We start from the raw sequence: 20,176 nt of genomic DNA on the forward strand, positions 1-20,176 counted from the left end.
AATGGTATTTTTTGACAACCTTTGCCTTCAGTAATTTGTAATAATTTTTTCCAAAGCAAAACACTATAGTTGTTGCTCTTCCTTGATTTTAGAATTATGACACTTGAAGATAATAACCATTGGCTACGGAGATCCTCTCCTTGTCCCCCTAATCTTTTTTAAAGGGTTGTTTGCTTTCCTCAAGGATCTGGTATTCCACAAGGTTGTTATTTACGTTTGTCATAGCACTCTTAATGAGAACCTTGAATCTGAATCTCTTGCTCTAGATGCAAGCAACTAGATATGGCTTGTAGACTCATCCTCTATCAAATACATCTCCTCAACCCTTGCAAAAATAAAAGCCTTGTTTGAAGAGCTTTGCAATTAAATAGAGAAGAATAAACAAATTTATTTGGAATGAATGAAATCTTCAAATAGGATCATAAAGCATGTATTTCCTCTTAACCAAGGTTGCACAACTTATGTATAGCTACAAAAACTCGTAAGATGCCCCATAGCAAGGAGAATGTCTAATTTTTACATGGTTGCATGACTGCTTCTACTCTCCCATCCAATGTGCTTGTGATACTTCAAGCTATAAAAGAGAATGCAATAACAATTTTATCTTATAGTTTGTCATACCTTGTGATACATTATCCATAATATTGAAAAAGTCATTATCGGTTGCTCTCTAAGGGAGTCCATACACCTTCTCTTCAATGTTGTGGATGTTAGCAGCTGGAGGGGTGAGCAGGTGAGTCAGAGAGAGAGAGAGAGAGAGAGAGAGAGAGAGAGAGAGAGTACAAATCGATTTAGGTGTACCAACAATGTGTTGGTACACAAAGAATAAAATGTATCTATATTTAGGACACGTAAGGGTGCATTCACATGTATACCTAAATAATACACGTGCACTATACATGAAGGTGAATAAAGGGACTTTATCCCAACAACCTGTAAATAATACACGTGTACTATACACGGAGGTGAATAAAGGGCCATTATCCCAACAACCTCCCACTTAAAGGTCCGAAGTGAACCTCTAACCAACTCCCACTAGTCGTATGCAATGCTCATGCTGAGCCTTGTTTAGACTTTTACTGAGAACATCTACAAGGTTGTCCTATGTTTTGATCTTGGTCGATGTGATTAGACCATCTTCCAAAATCTGTCTGATAAAGTGATATCGCACATTTATATGCTTTGTGTCTGCATGAAACATAGCATTCTTAGCTAGATACACAGCACTCTAGCTATCACATCCCAACACTGGAGTACTCATAAACATGCCGAAATCCTCTGCAAATCTGCTCAACCATATAGCTTCCTTAGAAGCTTCAGTAGCTGATATCTATTCAACTTCAGTAGTACTCAAACTCTACAATGTTCTGCAACCTGGAGAACCAAGTAACGGCCCCACCAGCAACTGTGACACACGCTAGTGGACCTGCCAGTGTTCAAGTAGCCTACCATATTTGCATCACAATAACCCTGCAAACTAAGTACACCGTACCCATAGCAAATAGTAAATACACTTTCTTTGTGTACCCTTTGGGTATCGAAGAATACACTTGACAGCTTCCCAATGTGGTTTGCCAAGATTTGACATAAACCTGTTGACAACTCCCACTGCATGAGCAATGGCTGGATGAGTAGCAACCATAGCATACATAAGAGAGCCACAAGCTGATGCATAAGGAACTACCTTCATCTTTTGGGTTGTTGGCTTTACTAAGCTTAAGTATGGAGGTAAGGGCACCCCACAAGGCTTGGCTTGTTGAATCTGTCCAGTACCTTTTCAATGTACTTTTCTTGAGATAAAAACAGCAATTTCTGTGTTCTATCCCTGCAAATCCTCATGCCCAATATATGCTTTGCATTCCCCAAATCTTTCATGGAGAAAGCTGATTTCAGTTGATCTTTGAGAGCATCCAAGCCAGTCTTTCTTTTCCCAGCTAGAACATATCATCCACATACAAAACAAGTATGATGGAGCTGCCATCTGTATCCTTTTTCATGTACAAACAATGATCTGCATGGCTGTGTGTAAACCCATGAGAGAGCATCAAAGTGCCAAACTTTTTGTACCACTGCCGTGGTGCTTGCTTCAGCCCATACAAGTTGCATTTTTGTTTACACAACACCTGCTCTTTTCCACAAACTATGAAGCCCTCGGGCTGTTTCATGTAGATTTCCTCATCAATATCACCACACAGAAAATATATTTTCACATTCATTTGGTACAGCTCTAAGTCCAATACAGTAGTGACAACAAAAAGCACACGTAGAGTGGTCATCTTCACAATAGGTGAGAAGACCTCTTGGAAGTCAATCCCTTCCTTCTATGCATACCCTTTGGCAACCAGTCTTGCCTTGTACTTGGATTTCCTATCAACTATCTTTACTTTGTAGACCCATTTGTTTGGAAGAGGCTTCCTTCCTTTGGGCAACGACACAAGATCCCAAGTATCATTAGCATACACAAATTTAATCTCTTCCTGCATAGCTAGCTCCCACTTACTGCTGAATTTGCATGACTTGGCCTCTTTATATGTAAGAGGCTCACCTTCATCTCTAAGCATCACATAATGCAAGAAGGGGTCATACCTATGTGGCTGCTTTCTTAAGCATATAGACTTGTATACCCAATGATCAACATTTTCAGGAATTTGGTCTACATATGGGGATATGTTATTTTCAACATTTATTAGCTGCTATAAGCCATTTTCAACATCATGTTCATCCTGTACAGCGCCTCATTTTCATTACTAGCACCTACATTTTCATAATCAGCAAGTCTTTCTTGCTGTCCATGATCTCCTTGTGCTTGTATTTGCTGTTCATCATCATCTGGCTCAAAAATAACCGGCTGATCATCAGTTTCAGCCTGTGCTACAACATCATGAGGGTCATCATTTGAAGTAATAGGTGGTTGCAAATTCTGAAATTTGACCCTTTTCATGTCTTCATTAGAGGCTAAAGTACCTTTCAGCAATTTTGCCTCATTAAACACAACCAGTTAAGTTTAGAGCCTTTTCCATCAACCCTCTTCAAAGAGGTAAGGATATCAAGTCCTTTGTGTCTCATATGGCCTAATCTCTTATGCCACAACTCCAAATGACAACTAATTTCAGCAACTGCAAGAAACTTGCCATTCAAAGCTTTACAGTGCAAACAATACAAAGTGCCCTTCTTGGTTCCTTATGCAATCAGCATGGAACCCTTTTTCAATTTCCACAATCCACCACCAAACAGTGTAGTGTAACCATGCAAGTCAAGCTAACCAACAGATAGTAAACTCTTCTTGATGCCAGGCACACATCAGACATCTTTCAACACAAGCTCTTGCCCATTATCTAAAGACAAGTGTACAGTGCCAATCCCATCAATGCTGCAAGCATGGTTATTTCCAAGGTATACTTTTCCATATCTACCTGCATTGAACATAGCGAAACACTCCAAGCAAGGAGTTACATGGAAAGAGGCACCAGAGTCTACAATCCAAGTTTGAGTGACACCATCATCAACTAATAAAAGTGCATCAGTCACATCAACCTTGGTAATCTGCATATCCTACATGTGACATACAAGGGCATCATAATCAATTGCACATAACAAATCAGCCTCTTTATCCGAAAGCTCCTCTACGACTATACTTGAGGCCACATTGGCCTTTTCCTTACCTTTGGCTGCCTCAGATGCGTCTGTCTTATCATGTTTCTTCTTTTTGTCTCCTACATTCTTCTTTCTTTCTTGTTCCTTCTTGTAGTACCTGCAATCTGGCTTCTTGTGGCCCTTCCGAATACACTGATAGCAAGTAATATCACTCTTTTCCTTTCCTTTGCTCTTGCTTCTGTTTCTCTGTCCAACATTTGCATTTTTCAAATTTCTTTTCAGCCCTGCCTCTAACATTATAAGCTAAGTTGTTGCCTTCTCCACTAGACATACGTCTAATTTATTCATTCAAGATTGAACCCATCATATGAGAGATTGGGATTATAATTTATTACTAAGAGAAACCACCAAGGTCTCCCAAGAATCAAGCAGTGTCATGATCAGAAAGATCGCCCTCAAATTATCATCAAAATCCAAATTGGCATCCTTGAGCTGATTTAAAATGCCAGTAAATGCACTTAGATGCTCAGCTACAAGCTTGGACTCATCCAATCGCATATTCATCAACTTGCGCATTAAATGCACCTAATTAATAGGTGTGGTGATCTTATAGGTAGTTTTCAACTGCTCCCGTATTGCATAACCAGTATCTAAGCCCTTAATGCCTGTCAAAATGTCATCAGTGACACCCATGTTTATGTAAGCCACAGCCTTTATGTTAACTCTGGCCCAATGTATATTAGACATTTGTGCAGGTTTATCTTCCTACAAAGCATCTTCACAATCCTTTAAGTGTTGGGATATAAAAGCCCGGTGACCTCCATATATTTAGTACACGCACACTGTACATGTGAACGCACCCTTTGCGTGCCCTAAGTATAAATACATTTTATTATTTGTGTACCAACACATTGTTGGTACACTCTTATCGTCTCGAGCTTTCACTCTGCTCACACTCTCTCCAGCCATCACACTCATACGCTCCTACTCGATCTCAAACTCTCTAAGCTGTGTCCTTACAGTCCAACAACTGGTATCAAAGCCAAGACTCTGCACGCTTTCAAGATTGAGGCGACGGCTGCTAGGCTTGCGGCAGCAGGCGTATAGCAGCAGTCAGTACGCGACTGTAGTAGGGAACCGTCAGACGTCGCGTAACGGGCGACAGAGCCAGCGAAAAGGCAGGCGTCAGGCGTCGCGTGACAGACGACAGGCAGGCAGCTCCGATGGGCAAGCGTCAGTCAGACGTGACACGACGTGAAGGCAACGACTGGAACGATGCGACCTGCAGGTGACCTCTAGGGGCGGTTCGCGTGACGGGCGATGTGACGCGACACGGGTCAACGGACCCCCCCCCCCCCCCCCCGTTAGTTCCTTCATTTTTTTTTCAAAAACAAATCAAATTTTTTTCTAATCCCCTCATTACCACTTGCCTTGGTGAGTATTCGCACACCAAAGGCACAGTTTCAAAATCTGTGCAAATCGGGCCACAGAATTTGGGACTTTTCCCAGATTTGGCATCATTCATGCCTGTCAATGACTTTTGAGTCAAAAATTGCAGACATCGCGAGCGGTGACCTCTATTAAATTGGGGATTTTTCAAATTTTGTCAAAATTTTGCCTTTTTGGATAAAATTTCCTGACATTAGATCCCAGAAATTTAGGGCTTTTCATGTATTGGCAAAGCTTTACTCAGCTGGGTCAGACTGACATTCATGCAATTTTGGACTTGAAATTTTGGGGATTTGCGTAGAATTTGGTAAATTTCTGCATCCTTTGCCCATGCAGTGGCTGGTTAATGTATAAACAGCAGAGATTTATTTCTGGTTGAGGAAAAACAGTAGGGTATTTTGTTGGTTCAGCTTGTGCTTCCACAGATTAGTGCATTTACTCTTGTGTTCGTGATAAAATGGCTGCAACTTCTTCCAGTTCAGGCATCAAGAGTTTGATGCAGATTAAACGGTTTGATGGTCATGGATTTGACCTTTGGAAAGACCGTATGCAAGGCATTTTGTTCTTGAAGGGTTGTGAGGATGCTTTGCAGAAAGATAAACCCGCACTAATGTCTGATGCAAATTGGGCCAGAGTGAATAAAAAGGTTGTGGCTTACATAAAGATGAGTGTCACTGATGACATTCTGACAGACATTAAGGATTTAGACACAGGTTATGCAATATGGGAGAAGCTAAAAATTGCTTATGAGATCACCACACCTGTTAGTCAAGTGTATTTAATGCGCAAGTTGGTGAATATGCAACTAGATGAGTCAAAGCCTGCAGCTGAGCACTTGAGTGCATTTACAGGGATTCTAAATCAGCTCAAAGATGCAAACTTGGACTTTGATGACAAGTTGAGGGTGATCTTTTTTATCATGACACTACCAGACTCATGGGAAACCTTGGTGGTTTCACTCAACAATAACCCCAATCTCTCATATGATGGGGTGAGGGATTCTATCTTGAATGAAGAAATTAGACGTATGTCTAGTGGAGAAGGCAGCAACTCAGCTTATAATGTAAGAGGCAGAGCTGAAAAGAAAAATGCATATGCAAGGCAGAGAAACAGGAGCAAGAGCAAAGGAAAGAATAAGAGTGACATTACTTGCTATCATTGTGGTCAGAAGGGCCACAAGAAACCTGATTGCATGTACTACAACAAGGAACAAGAGATAAAGAAGAATGCAAGAGATAAAAAGAAGAAGGAAGAAAAGACAGATGCATTGGAGACATCCAAAGGCAAAGAAAAGGCCAATGTGGCCTCCAGTGTGGTCATAGAGAAGCTTTCAGATACAGAGGCTGATGCATTATGTGCAGTTGATTATGATGCCCTTGTATATCACATGCAGGATATGCAGATTACCAAGGCTGATGTAATTGATGCACTCTTGTCAGTTGATAGTGGTGTCACTCAGACTTGGATTGTAGACTCTGGTGCCTCTTTCCATGTAACTGCTTCGATTGTTTTGCTATGTTTAATGCAAGCAGTTATGGAAAGGTGTACCTTGGAAATAACCATGCTTGCAGCATTTATGGTATTGGCACCATACACTTGTCTTTAGACAATGGTCAAGAGCTTGTGTTGAAAGATGTCAAATATGTGCCTGGCACTAAAAAGAGTTTACTATCTGTTGGTTAGCTTGACTTGCATGGCTACATCACACTGTTTGGTGGTGGTTTGTGGAAAGTAAAAAAGCGTTCCATGCTGATTGCAAAAGGAACCAAGAAGGGCACATTGTATTGTTTGCATTGTAAAGCTTTGAATGGCAAGTTTCTTGCAGTTGCTGAAATTTGCAGCCACTTGGACTTATGGCATAAGAGATTGGTCATATGAGCCAAAAAGGACTTGATGTTCTTACCTCTCTGAAGAGGGTTGATGGAAAAGGCTTTAAACTTGATTTTTGTAATGAGTGTCAGTTTGGAAAGCAAATAAAAATTTCATTTTACTCTAGTGTCTCTCGTATGGTCTTTCCATAGGTCAAAGCCCTAATCATCAAACCGTTTGATTTCCATCAAACTCTTAATGTCAAAACTAGAAGAAGTTGCAGCCATTTTTATCACGAACACGAGTAAATGCACTGAACAGTAGGAGCACAAGCTGAACCAGCAAAATACACTGCTCTTCTTGCCCAAACAGTAATAAATCTCTATTGTTTTTACATAAACCAGCCACTACATAGGCAAATACTACAGAAATTTATCAAATTCTGCACAAAATGCCAAAATTCCAGGTCCAACAGTGCATAAATGTCAACCAATCTAACCCAGCTGAGCTTCCACGCGTGAACCCCCATCAAGACAAGGGGATAATCGAGAAATTAGAGGAATTTCTGATTTCCTTTATTTTTTTAATTGACCGCCGGGGGGGGGGGTTCATTGACCCGCCGCGTCACGTGACTAACGCGATTGACACCTGTCACGCGCCTATCATGCATGTTGCCCACCTCGTCGACCGTCACGCGCGCCTGTCACCCCTGCTGCGCCTGCAACCCGCTGATGAACACCCAACTCCCTACAGCCATCACCTAGTTCACACCCGTTGGTCGTTGGTCAGCAACGTGGTCGCCTCGACTCCCTTCTAGTCCCCGCTAGTCACTGGTCAGCAGCGCGATCGCCTGACTCCCTGCTAGACACGAACTCCAGCCGTCTGCACGCCTATCACCAAGTCATTCATGGACTATCGCATTGGTTCCTCCATCGCCTGCAACCAATCGCAAGCACCTGCACGACCTGTCAGTCTTGTACCGTAAGCTCTGATACTCGTTGTGGATATTAGCAGTTGGAGGAGTAAGCACGTGACACACAGAGAGAGAGAGAGAGAGAGAGAGAGAGAGAGAGAGAGAGTACAATTTCATTTGGGTGTACCAACAATATATTGGTATACAAAGAATAAAATGTATTTATATTTAGGGCACGTAAGAGTGCATTCACATGTACAACTAAATAATACACATGTACTATACACGGAGATAAATAAAGGGCCTTTATCCCAACAACCTATAAATAATACACCTGCACTATACATGGAGGTGAATAAAGGGCCTTTATCTCAACATTCAAATGGATCAATGATGCACATTATTTTGTTCAGGTCTCATTTGTCTTTTCTATTATAGGAACTTGTGCTTATGTCCATGAAGAAGACACTCATCCACCATATAGACAACATCCTTGGCTACCTTAAGATTGATGGCATAAGCTTATTGATAGATGTCTCCCACCCTTTCAAGTAAACAATAATCTGGACTCCACCCTATAATCTAACTAACGGATGAGTCACCCCTAGCCTTTATTACCTTCATCTAGAAGTACAGAAGCTCCTTATGAAGCAAAGCTAAAAAGTTTGAAAGTCATCTTCCCTCTGTAAACTTGTTCCTAATGACAAGCTCTCCAATCAAAAGCCTAGGTTTCTCCAATGAATACATAGCTCTGATACCATGTAAAGAAATACTCATCTACATATAGCAAACACAAAAGTACAACAAAGCATAGACTAACAAAGTACACAATTAGGGCTAGGATAACTCAGAGATAATGAGCATTGAAGATGAATAATGAATGTTGAATATATACAATGCTCAATACAACAAACACACTATGCAAAGTGAATACTACCCCCCAGCTCTCAGATCTCTAGGACTAAGGCAAAGAGTATGAGCTAGAGAGTTTGTCATACTTTGATGGATCCCAAAATACAACAAACAGCCTTTGAAGATGTCAAGCAACAGTAAAGCTCTCCAAGAGTAGGTGACAGCAACCCACGGTCCAAGGTGTAGATAACAGTATACAAGAGAGGCAACAATCTTTCTAGTGGTCCTAAGCCGTAGGTGACAACTTCGATTGTTGTTTGAGTAGGGCAGCAGTAGCTTTTCAATATTTCTTGTGATGAAACTCTGAAATCTCTCTCTCTACACCATTCTCTCTCATTCCCCAACCATCTCTCGAGTTATCTCAGCATTTCCCAACAGCTTAAACCATTAGAGGAAGAGATTTTAATCAATCTCTGTTGTAAATCCTAATTTACAACAAAAAGAAAGATTCAAGAGGCTAACCATCCACTATTAAATTTCGGGCTGAATTTATCTTTCAAGGTGCAAGCTGAAGGCCAATTCCAAAGCAAACCAAGGGACAAATAGATTTGGAGGTTTGCTCGTCAGTTTTGATATCAAGTGGTACTTTGATTAGCCGAGAAGATCAAAGGATCCTAGTTATACTCCTTCCATTTGCAATATAAGTTAAAGAAATACGAAAAGGGGATTCAATTTTGGAGTCAACAGGGTATCCAATGTCTAAGATTAAAGTGGTAAAGTGTAGATTTTCAGTTTTGTGAATTTGTTAATTTTTGTAATTAAGTGCTTAATCAAATTTCACCACCCTCTTCAAAAAGGAAGGAAGGTTTCATTGAGCATTACGGCAAAAATGTCTTCAAATAGTGAGATGGGATCAAGCAAGGATTTCAAGGGGGTCTTAGCCATTCACTCTTACAACTTGGAAGAGAGAGAGGGAGCTATTGGTCCATTTTCTAATCCCTAGTAATAGGTGACTACATTAAATGCAAGTTGGAGTAGACATAAGGCACATTTAAGGGTTTTCTCGCAAAGAAAATCAAATCTCTCTCTCATCTTGGCTTTCTCTCATCCTCTCCAGTAATTTCTCAAAAGATCTCAACATTTCTCAACCATTCTTAGTATATCTCAGCCAAATTTACTAGACAGCACGAGGATAAGGCATCGTACACTAAAATCAGCACATACGATTTGTTGTATTAACAAGGATTTCAAATGTCAACCCATCCACTGTAAATTGAGACAACATTTGGCCAGTTGGTGATTCCATTTGTGCAAGTCTTGGGTGTAAATCAAGAGGCAATTGGCCCAATTTGCTTGTTGATTGTATGTACAACAAGGAGCTTTTGGATCAGCACAGGAGATTGTGGAATCACAACTTGTACATTGTCCATTAGACATCAAAGTTAAAGAAATACTGAAAGGGGAACAAGTTTTAGGGCCAACTGGATGTCTATTATCCAAGATTGTCTTCAATTTATGCTCAGTTATTAATTACTGTAATTGAGTGCTTGATCAGGTTTTACCACCCTATCTAAAGAGGAAGGCTAGTTTCATAGGTGTGTCACGAGGACGTGAAATTTTATTGCTTTGCTTAGCATTTGACTGAAAGTCAATCAAGTACGCAAATGTAACTTGCACATGTGAGGAGCAAGTTAATTATTTCAATGTGTGGGAATCAAGACCTTGAGATATCAAGAGGTGTCAAAGACAAAAGTTATAATAAGCTATGTGACAGATACTAGGTGATACCCGGTATCAGATTTGGACCTAGACCAATATATTGGTCACTAATGTCAATGGTGACATTAGAGACTAGGCATTAATTAATTAATTAATGTCAATCTAAGGATCAATAATTGCTAAGGGATACTTGGAAGACAAATTGGCCTAGCTAATTTAATTATTGGCTATTGGAATTAAATTTCTGAGCACTAGAATAATTAATAAATTGAATAATGCTGAAAATTTGGATTAGAAGACTGCCACTTGGTAAAACTTGCCTATGCAAGTGGAAAAAACGTTTTTAGGGGCTGGTAAATCTCTATTCTAACCACTATGAGAGAGAACAAGGTTGTTAGAGAGCTGGTTTCACAAGCTCTCAAATCAAAATCTTGGGTTTCTTTAGTGAGTACATAGCTCTAATACTATATGAAGAAGTACTCATCTATAAATAGCAAACACAATTGTACAACAAAGTGTGAACTAATTAAAAAACACAATTAGGGTCAGGATAACTCAGGGACAATGAACACTGAAGATGAATAATGAATACTGAATACATGCAATGCTCAATGTAGCAAACACACTATGCAAAGTGAATACTATCCCCAAACTCTTGTCTCTAGGACCAAGGCAATGAGTATAAACTAGAGAGTGTGTCATAATTTAATGACTCCCGAAATACAACAAACAGCCTCTGAAGATGTCAAGTAGCAACAAACGCAACTCTCAGTTGGTTGGATCAATGCCAAATGGAGCAAACTCTAAAAAAACAATACAAAATCGCCAAGCAAGTATTGCAACAAAACACAACTGCCTTGATGATGCCGCAAACTATACGACGAGACTAGGCAGTAAACGCAAGTGCAAAAGATGGCATCAACATAGCTAGAGGCAACAGATCTGTGTCAAACACACACTGAAGAGTGGTCTGAAGCAATTATGAACGCAACTTGTAGGGTGAAGGCAGCAAGCTGAGAACAGTGGCCAACAGGCATAGAGGGCTGGATAGAAGGTGCAAAATGTAGAACAGCAATAAATAGACAAACTGAGATATCCTCCGTGAACGAGATGTGAACAGCAAAGACAAGTGCCATCAATCAACAAAATAGGATCAGAACTAAGTGATGGGCAACCTACCTATTTATAGAAGTACGGATCCTCCCAAATTACGGTATGATTTATGGGACGCAAACACTCTCTAGGAACACACACCATTTAATAAAAGTTTGGTAATAATTGGAGTTTTCGGGCTGTAATAAAGAGCTAATCTGTTTATAATGCAAATATTTGACTCAACACATGGATGGTACACAATATGCATTTGCTAATACTATAAGAGGAATACATTTGCCTAAGATACATGTGGTTTGCAACTGGTGTAAGATTTACATACATATTGTGTGATACATGATGATTCATTGCTATAGGACATTGTTTATGCTCGGGTTATGCATTACATTGTCTTGGTGATGAAAACAATGTTGGGCTTTGGCATGTGAAATCTAGATGTATCTCTTATGGTTCTAACAATGGTTATGATTCACAAGGATGGATCATAACTAGTTTAAGTGACTAGAATTTCAAACATCCATAGGGTATGAGCATGGTTAAGCAATAGGTGCACATGTTGTTTAACTATGATGCTCGTATCTATTCCCAATAGTAATTGATGCTTTTGTGTTACACTGTAGTGCAATTGAGGGTGATTGCAAGAATTTAAGGAAATCTATAACAAGGACATGAATTTTAACTTAATACTCTTTGGATACTTAAGTTTGGACATTTAAGTTGTGCATGTATGAGGTGTTAATGTGAAATTAAGTTAGATGTGAGTCACAATGACAAATTATCCTAGCTTGAGCAGTTCGGGACATTGGAAGCAGTTGTGGATAGGTGCCAATGGGGTACCTAGGATAAATCTTGGTTAGGGACATTGAATTCGCCTTGGAAATGACTTTCAATGTCATGGGGGTTAAAGTTTTAAATGATTTAATGTCCTAAACTAAGGTTTGTAAGAAGTTTCAAGACTTTCAAGTTCAAAGAGGTTTGGAATGTAAAATTGAGGCTAGCATCATTTAATATTATTTTAAATGAGGACAAGGCCAAAGAACTAGGCAGCACATTATTGCATGTGGAAGCCCCACTGAAAATCAAAATTTTCCAAATGTCCAGTTTGGATCAGTTTTGGGTTGCACGCAAGTGTATCTTCCATGTTGGGCTGTTTTTTCTCCCATTTTGGGCTGTTTGGGGCAAATCTAAGTGTGAAGAACTCAGTTGTGAGTAGGGAGACAACTACTGAAGCTTCTGGACAACAAGGAAAGCTGATCTAGAGCAAATTCTGGGGCTGTAAACAGCAGAATACCCTAAAAAATAGAGGTTATTGAGACTTGCTGGTGCAGAAATTAGGGTTTCAAACAGCAGCAAAACCCAAAGAATCAGTAGGCAACCTGATTTTCTCTCTCTAAAACAACAGGGAATTGCTATTACATCACTTTCTTGGCATTAAATTGAAGGTCTCTCAACCCTCTGGTGTCCGCCATCATCTCAGCAAATCTAAAGATATTCAGCACTCTTTTGCTGAATTCAGATCTAACTACTGCTGTAATTTGGGTTTATCAGCTGTCTTCAAAAGCATGCCATTAAATCTAAGCCATTGTCAATCATTCTCAGTTTTGCTCAGCTATTTGAAGGTGGACAGTAGTGTTTATACTGTCAAAACCCTAATTCACAACAAAAATTAAAGTTTCCCAGCCACCTTGAAGTGTGTGCCCATTAAATAGGAGCCCAAAGATCAAAGCAGCTGCTGTTGGAGTCTTGCTCTATTTTTTTCCAATCTTTGCGGTCTTAAGTGCGACGTGTCTTTGGTCTTTGTGTTGGTCCTTGGCTTAGAATTTGGCCCTAGCTTTGCCTTTTGTTTTGGCCCTAGCTTTGGCTTAGAAATTGATCTTCGTGCCTTCTTTGGTGGACTTCTTGTTAGTCCTCTTGAACTTCATGTTGGTGCTGTTGACTTTCTTGGTCTTCTCGGCCTTCATCTTCACTTGGGCTTGACTCTTCTTTGAAACACACATCTTGGAAGCATAAGGTTTACATCATTTTTGGGAGAAATAGTGTCTTGGCTCAATTGCTTCTTGGCATACATAGGATTTGTAAGCATTACATTGGTCCTTGAAAGGTATCATGGCTTTGGCATACATCCGTTGTTTGGGTCATTCATATTGGCTTCATGGAATTGATATTGGCTCTTGGCCTCAATGCAATGCTTCAATTTGAGGTCCATGGTTGACTGGGCTTCAAGTATAATTCTACAAACTAGCATTTCTAGCTTCACTGACTTAATATTCTTGATACCTTTGCTTGAATTGCTTCTTGTGGCTATTAAATACAAGACTTTATCTTTGCTTTCAAATACAAAAGATTTAATAACTCTACTTTACATATGCCATGTACATGTTCTGTGATGTTACACATTCACCCACACATCCACCACCACATCACATGCATACATTTGGTAACTATGAAGTTTATACAATTATGCCATCCCATAACTATGAAGGTTACATTGTTGTTTATTTATGCCATCCCATGCCCTCACCCACCCAAAGTCCTTGACAATTGACCCCTACTTTTTGCCATCCTTGTGTGAGCAACGAAAATTAAAGGACTGAATTATCATGCATTAAGTCCAAATTTAGCTCCACATAAACAACCCCAAAAAGAGGTAGAGAGAATGCATTAAGTCCTTGATTCTCTCCACCTCTTGCTCGGTTTACAGAGTCCCATTCAAAATGGAACTCTTCATGATTTACATCAGTGCACCCCTTGATTCTCTCCACCTCTTGCTGACTTTACAGACTCCCATTCTGACTGAAACTCTTCATGATTTACATCAGTGCTTGCAATCATTGACTCGGCACACAACTATGCTTGTGACCATAGTAACAAGGGGCAGTTGTCTTGGACCCTGAGACACACAGACTCCATCTCAAACACATCTCTCGAAGGGGACATCAAAATGGGACAGGGGGACATCCCTTATCCCGTCCCTAACAATTGTCTTCCCATCCTAGGGTCCCTACCCCTTGTCAAGAAGGGCTGACAAGGGACCTTTTTTTTTTTTGAGTTTTCAACCTCCTTCCAAGCGGTTTAATATATTAGTCACCTTTGTTTCTTCTCGTGCATATACATATAGAAAATCAGAAGACTCTCATACGGAGCCATACCAAATCAGCCCACATCTCACACACATTTTTTTCATAACGGAGAGCACACTTATGCATGCATGCCCATGCACATGTTCTGTGATAGTACATATTCACCCCCACATCTGCCCACCACATCACATGCATACATTTGGTAGCTATGAAGTTTATATGGCGTGCAAACTCACGCGACATCAGAATGCAAAATCAAACGAAAATTAACTTCAAAAAATCCATCTATCGGAACGAAGTGTGGAAAGAAGAAAAAGTGGGCAGGACAACGCACCAGATAGGCCTATCACATCAGAATAACGTTTTGACAGGGATAGCATGCATTGGCATGGGAAAAACTGTAAAAAAGTTCCCGAAACTGGAAAGAAAAATTAATACGGAAAGATCCGGCAGTTGAAACCCAACGAGGTGATCACAAAAAATGTTCGCAAGAATGGGTCAAACAGGATGGGTAAGGTCGAACGCAATTCCGGGGATGGTAAGGTGCATTCGCATGGGAAAAATGGCAAAAAGGTCAACAAAAACAAAGTCGGAAATTCATACAGAGAAATCTGGGCATTGGGAAAAATCTCAAGGGAAGCTTTGGGATAGGGGCACTAGGTCAAAATGCAGGTCCGTCCCATGCTACTACAATGTGGGCAAGGGGCATCCATCCTAATCCCAATTTTTTCTCTCTCACATCCACAATATGCTAAAGCTCTCATCATCATGCCTCTCATTCAAGCTGCCACCCTGCCCTTGGAGCTGCCTCTCCCATCAGCTGGAAATTTTGCCCTTGCTTCTAGTGGTGCCGTCATCACTCCAGGACTACCACCCAGCAGCCAACAGTGCTGCCACTGCTGCTGTCATCTGCCCTGTGCTGCCACCCTGCCCTTTGGAGGATCCTATGCACCTGTGTTTGTGTTTTTCATTGAGCATTGTCTCTATCGTTTGCAACAGTCACCTACTCTCAAATCCTCTCTAGGTGGCTGTGTTTTGGCAGTCAGCTGCGCCACACTCCATCACAGACTGCTACTAGACTGTACACTGCTCTGTTTGGTCATTCCAGCCCCAAACACCCACTATGTTTTCACATCTGGCCTGCTACCCTGCTGTCCACAGTTCTCTGCATCAGAATTTCACTCTGCATTGGTGGTTTTCTGCATTCAGGATCCATTATCTGAAGGACAACAATCTCCCTCAATCTGCTCCAATGAGAGTCAGTGATTGTTGGAGAGTCTCTGTTCCTTGAGCTTCCTTCATCAGTATCAAATTGCTTTCATTCATTCATCAATTTCTTCTTTTTTCCCTTTTGTATTCTTGTGTGACACAACTATGTTTGAGTCATACTCATACACTCTCTTCAGTGTTTTCTCTGCAAACTCTGGTGTATATTCACACCCTGAACCTGACCCGGTCTTCATCCCTGTCCCATGTTACTATGCTTGTAACTAAGGTCCTATTGAACCATAATTAATATGACAAGCCCTAATCTACCCTTGCACACCCTCAACAAACACATTGAGCAGCTCCAAATTAATAACGTTAACAATCTCAAAAAGGCACAGTAACAAGAACCACGAGAGAAAGACTGACTACTAATAAGAGTAAACCTCAATGCATTTTTCTGTTTTGATCACTTTTACAAAGAGAGATGTTAGAAACGCACTGCTCTTTCCCTCCACTTTCTTTGACAATACGCCGATAATGTACAGATCCCTTTGGACAAGGATAAACCTGTAAAGAAGCAACCAATATCAGCCCTTGAAGTGATCTGAAGCCTTCTTCCATTTAAAAAAGTTCAGCTATTTAACTCGTTTTTGATGGAGAACAAAAGCATTTGCATTGTTAAAAAAATATTGTACAAGGGTGAGCACTAAACATGTCACCTCAACAATAAGATCCAACTCTGTCAATGCTTCTCGTACACGCCGACAAAAAGGGCACGCTTCTGCAAGCATCAAACGCTTCGTAAGACTTTTTGCAAGAACATGATTGAAGACTTGTCTGAAAACATACAATCAAATGTTTCCAATAATAAAAATGCAAAGGCCCAAAATTTTTGGCTAATACAAAAGAGAGATTTTTTCAAAATGGCAATGAGTTGTATGTGACCAAGAACCACAATCATGATGAGTCTAAACCATCACTAACCTTTTTGTCATTCTCTTAACCTTTGCCCTAAAACTTAGGATCCAAATATAAGCTGCTCCATCTCACCACAGATTGTTTATGACTCTTTATAGACACACCCTCATTGGACACTAGCTCTTGGAGACTTGGAGTTGCTTTATCATACCGTCAATGGCTTCATAGATTTTCCCAAAACACAATTTACAAAGCATTCAAAAGCCTCAACATATGCACAATCTCCCAATTCTCTATACCTTCTCCTTACATTCTGTTCCTACACCAATAGAAGCCAATGCAAACGTAGTATACTTCTCACTCATGAAGAGCTGCTTCAATGCACCGTTGCACTCTTTCAAGTGACCCAATATCAAGAAGCCATACCAACTTGAGAAATTACTTTTTAATTTATCTTTTCTTTAACGCATGCCCACAAATTTGGTGGTTCGAAAAAATGTAACGATCAGATTGGCCTTCTCAATCACTCTCTCAACTCACGTCAATTTCATGATGTCCTTCAACAAAATATTCAAACAAAAGTGCAATGCAAAAAATACACTCCAATGCACTTATAGTAGTCCTCAAAAGATGACACTGTTTACAAACTCAACATCTGTAACAAAATACCACAACAAGCTATGGATCAATCACCTCAATGATAGCTACACCATAAAAACAGGAAATGGTGAGATGAGCTGCTTACACACTAGAACAGCTTCCCTCAACAAAGCTATCTCAATAGCTCATCCCAAACTAAGGGCCATTCCCTATGCCATCCTTGACAAGGGGACAAACAAGGTACGAGAAAGGGGATGCATGCTCTTGTCCAGGATGAAAAAAGGGGACAGCCAAGGAACAGGTGGAGGGTGTTCATATGCACCCCTAGTGCATCACACATGCACTCACTCACATTTATCTACACGGCACATTCAAGCTTTAAAAATCAAACTTACACACATGCACACACTCTTTGCTAGATAAAAGTACAAGTATAGATAAGTATTTTAGTATAAATTAAAATACAACAAGTATGTCATCCCATCCTCTATCGCCATCCTTTGCCTTTGATCCCCATTTCTATCATCATTCTCTCACATATGTACTCTTGTCCCTAAAGTTTCATGCATAAACATGAAGTATAGCTCACCTAGTGAATATGATTCTATGCAATGGATTGACCTCTTTCATGTGTCACTCCATCCATCAGCAACGAGCATCATCCCATTTTTTGTCCGTATTCACTTCTTGTTTCTTCTCCTTGACAAGAACATGCAATTTTTTGAATGATGTGGACATATAGTTTAGGTCATACTCCCCAATTTTCTTAAAATATTCAAACCTAGCAACATAGCAAGCCAACGTGATCGTGGTAAAAGAGCAACATAGCAAGCCAACATGGTCGTCGTAAAAGAAGTGGTCTATAGTTGTATGGGCCTCCTACTTCAATGGGTCCCAACCCCCCAAGGGTACTTTGTGAAAACCGACCTTCCATAAATAAACAATAGTACATGCTAATACTATTGCTTTTAAACTAGCGTTTCAAACAAATTAGCAAGCCACACACACAAACAAAGCTAGATTTCCGTTGCACAATTAAATAATTTCCTGCAAACACCAACACCAAATTAGCCCCCAATCCTAGCACCCCTTTCGAGTTTCTTACCATAAGCATACTATGTGACTTACCGCTAGGTAAGCATGCATAGATACGAAGTGGTTTTATAAAGTTAAAAGACAAGTTGACGTATCTGAGGTGCAAAGCCTGCCTAGTTGCTAAGGGCCATGCACAGCAACAAGGTATTGATTTCGAGGAGACCTTTGCTCCTACCTCTTCCATTACCACCATCACATGTGTCGTGCACTTGCTGCCCATATTCATTGGCAAGTACATTAGCTTGATATTACAATTTATATCTCCACGACTACTTGACAAAGGAAATATATGTCACCCAACCTCCAAGCTTTGAAGTCAAGGGGTTAGAAGAAAAGGTATACCACTTGAAGAAAGCTTTGTATGGCTTAAAGTACTCCTCAACCCTTTATTCATTCTCATTTATTGCATCTGGGTTTCCATGATAGTCCTACAAAGGATACTTTATATATTTGACACATGAGAATTCAACTGTGCTAATTTGCATTATGCATGTTGATGATATGCTTGTTATTGGGACCAATGCTAATCAAGTTGCAACATTTATGTAATATCCCCACCCCCTCTTCATGCGAATGGGGGGCTTGTGGAAAGGACTATAAATAAAGGTTATAACCTTAGGAATACCTACCTCTCCTTTTAATCCGACAACAACCCTCGTTTTCCCACCAATCACATCATTGAACGGATCACTGTCAAGCAGCCTGTCGTCATCACCAAGTTAGTCACCTCCATTAACATAGACTAGATGAAGCAAACCAGAGAAAGAGCACAAGAGATAAGCTAGAGGAGATAGAAAGAAAAAAAGGTATATTAATATCTACAGAAGGCCAAATTGGCCTATGAGACCAAAATGTTACATCTGAAATTAAGGATGCCTGAAGGGCTACAGCGCCAATTGGAGGCACTACGGGCCTTCTGCCAGGATAACGACCTCATTGTGAACCTGGGGAAGACCAAGGTCATGGTGTCAACACTTCAACCCAATGGATTTGACGGTCAGTATGCCCCTTCACATACGGCAAGAAAACCATGGAAGTGGTCCAAAGATACGTCTATCTGGGGATTGCATTTTCAGGACCGAGATTCACATTGAGAAAGGCAACAGAAGATAGATTGACACGAGGCTATGCAACCCTTGGATCCATGGAGAACCAATGTGCCCGCATACAATTCTAGGAGCCCCGTACAAAGCTCTGACTATTTGACACTCTAGTCACACCAGCACTCTTGTATGGGGCTCCCATATGGGGATCCAGTCTCTACCACATGAGGAGGGCCACACAGGACCAGCCACTGCCTCAGGAGGAGGCCACCTATGAGGGATGGGAGTAGATGGAGAGATCCCTGGTACTTATGATCTCATGGATGATCCGGAGCAAGTCCTCTGTGCCACATGAGATTATTAGAGCAGAGATGGGGGCACCGCCCATCGTAGTTGAGGCCCTCTTCCAAATAGTGGCCTTCTTGCACCGACTATGGGACTTGCCTCGGCATCGGTACCCCAAACTCGTGCTGGAATCATCCAAACAACTTGCACTGCAAGAGGACATTGAATGCTGGTATGCCCAAACAGAGACCTGGCTACAGCCACATGGCCTACACATGGACCACCTCTCCCCACTACAATACAACCTAGATTGCCCCCACCTGGAGCTCAGCCAGGAGGAGGTGAACCGTTTCATTAGAATGGACATCATTCAGCTACACGGCCAAGACATGGGTGACTCCTACAGAAGACCTAAAGACAAAGAAGGCTTTCTACCGGGAGCACTTCCTGCACATATCTCCAGATGGCTTCATTACCCGCCCAAGCTACATGGACAC

At 40.8% G+C, this 20,176-nt stretch overlaps 1 protein-coding gene across 7 annotated transcripts in view; it reads right to left on the reverse strand.

Annotated features, from left to right (window-relative positions):
* LOC148037105 (Thioredoxin family protein) overlaps window positions 1-20,176 on the reverse strand; it is an 86,208-nt gene that overhangs the window by 53,162 nt on the left and 12,870 nt on the right. For all 7 annotated transcript variants that reach the window (XM_087676041.1, XM_087676042.1, XM_087676040.1 and 4 more), the window contains exons 4-5: window positions 16,458-16,519; window positions 16,238-16,305 (exon numbers count right to left, since the gene is read on the reverse strand). In XM_087676041.1, coding sequence (XP_087532167.1) covers window positions 16,238-16,305; window positions 16,458-16,519 — 130 coding nt within the window. The remainder of the gene's footprint in view (window positions 1-16,237; window positions 16,306-16,457; window positions 16,520-20,176) is intronic.

This window comes from Lygodium microphyllum, chromosome 4, assembly GCF_053477565.2.
Source record: "Lygodium microphyllum isolate KBCC chromosome 4, Lygodium_microphyllum_v1.1.10, whole genome shotgun sequence".
Classification (NCBI taxonomy): domain Eukaryota; kingdom Viridiplantae; phylum Streptophyta; class Polypodiopsida; order Schizaeales; family Lygodiaceae; genus Lygodium; species Lygodium microphyllum.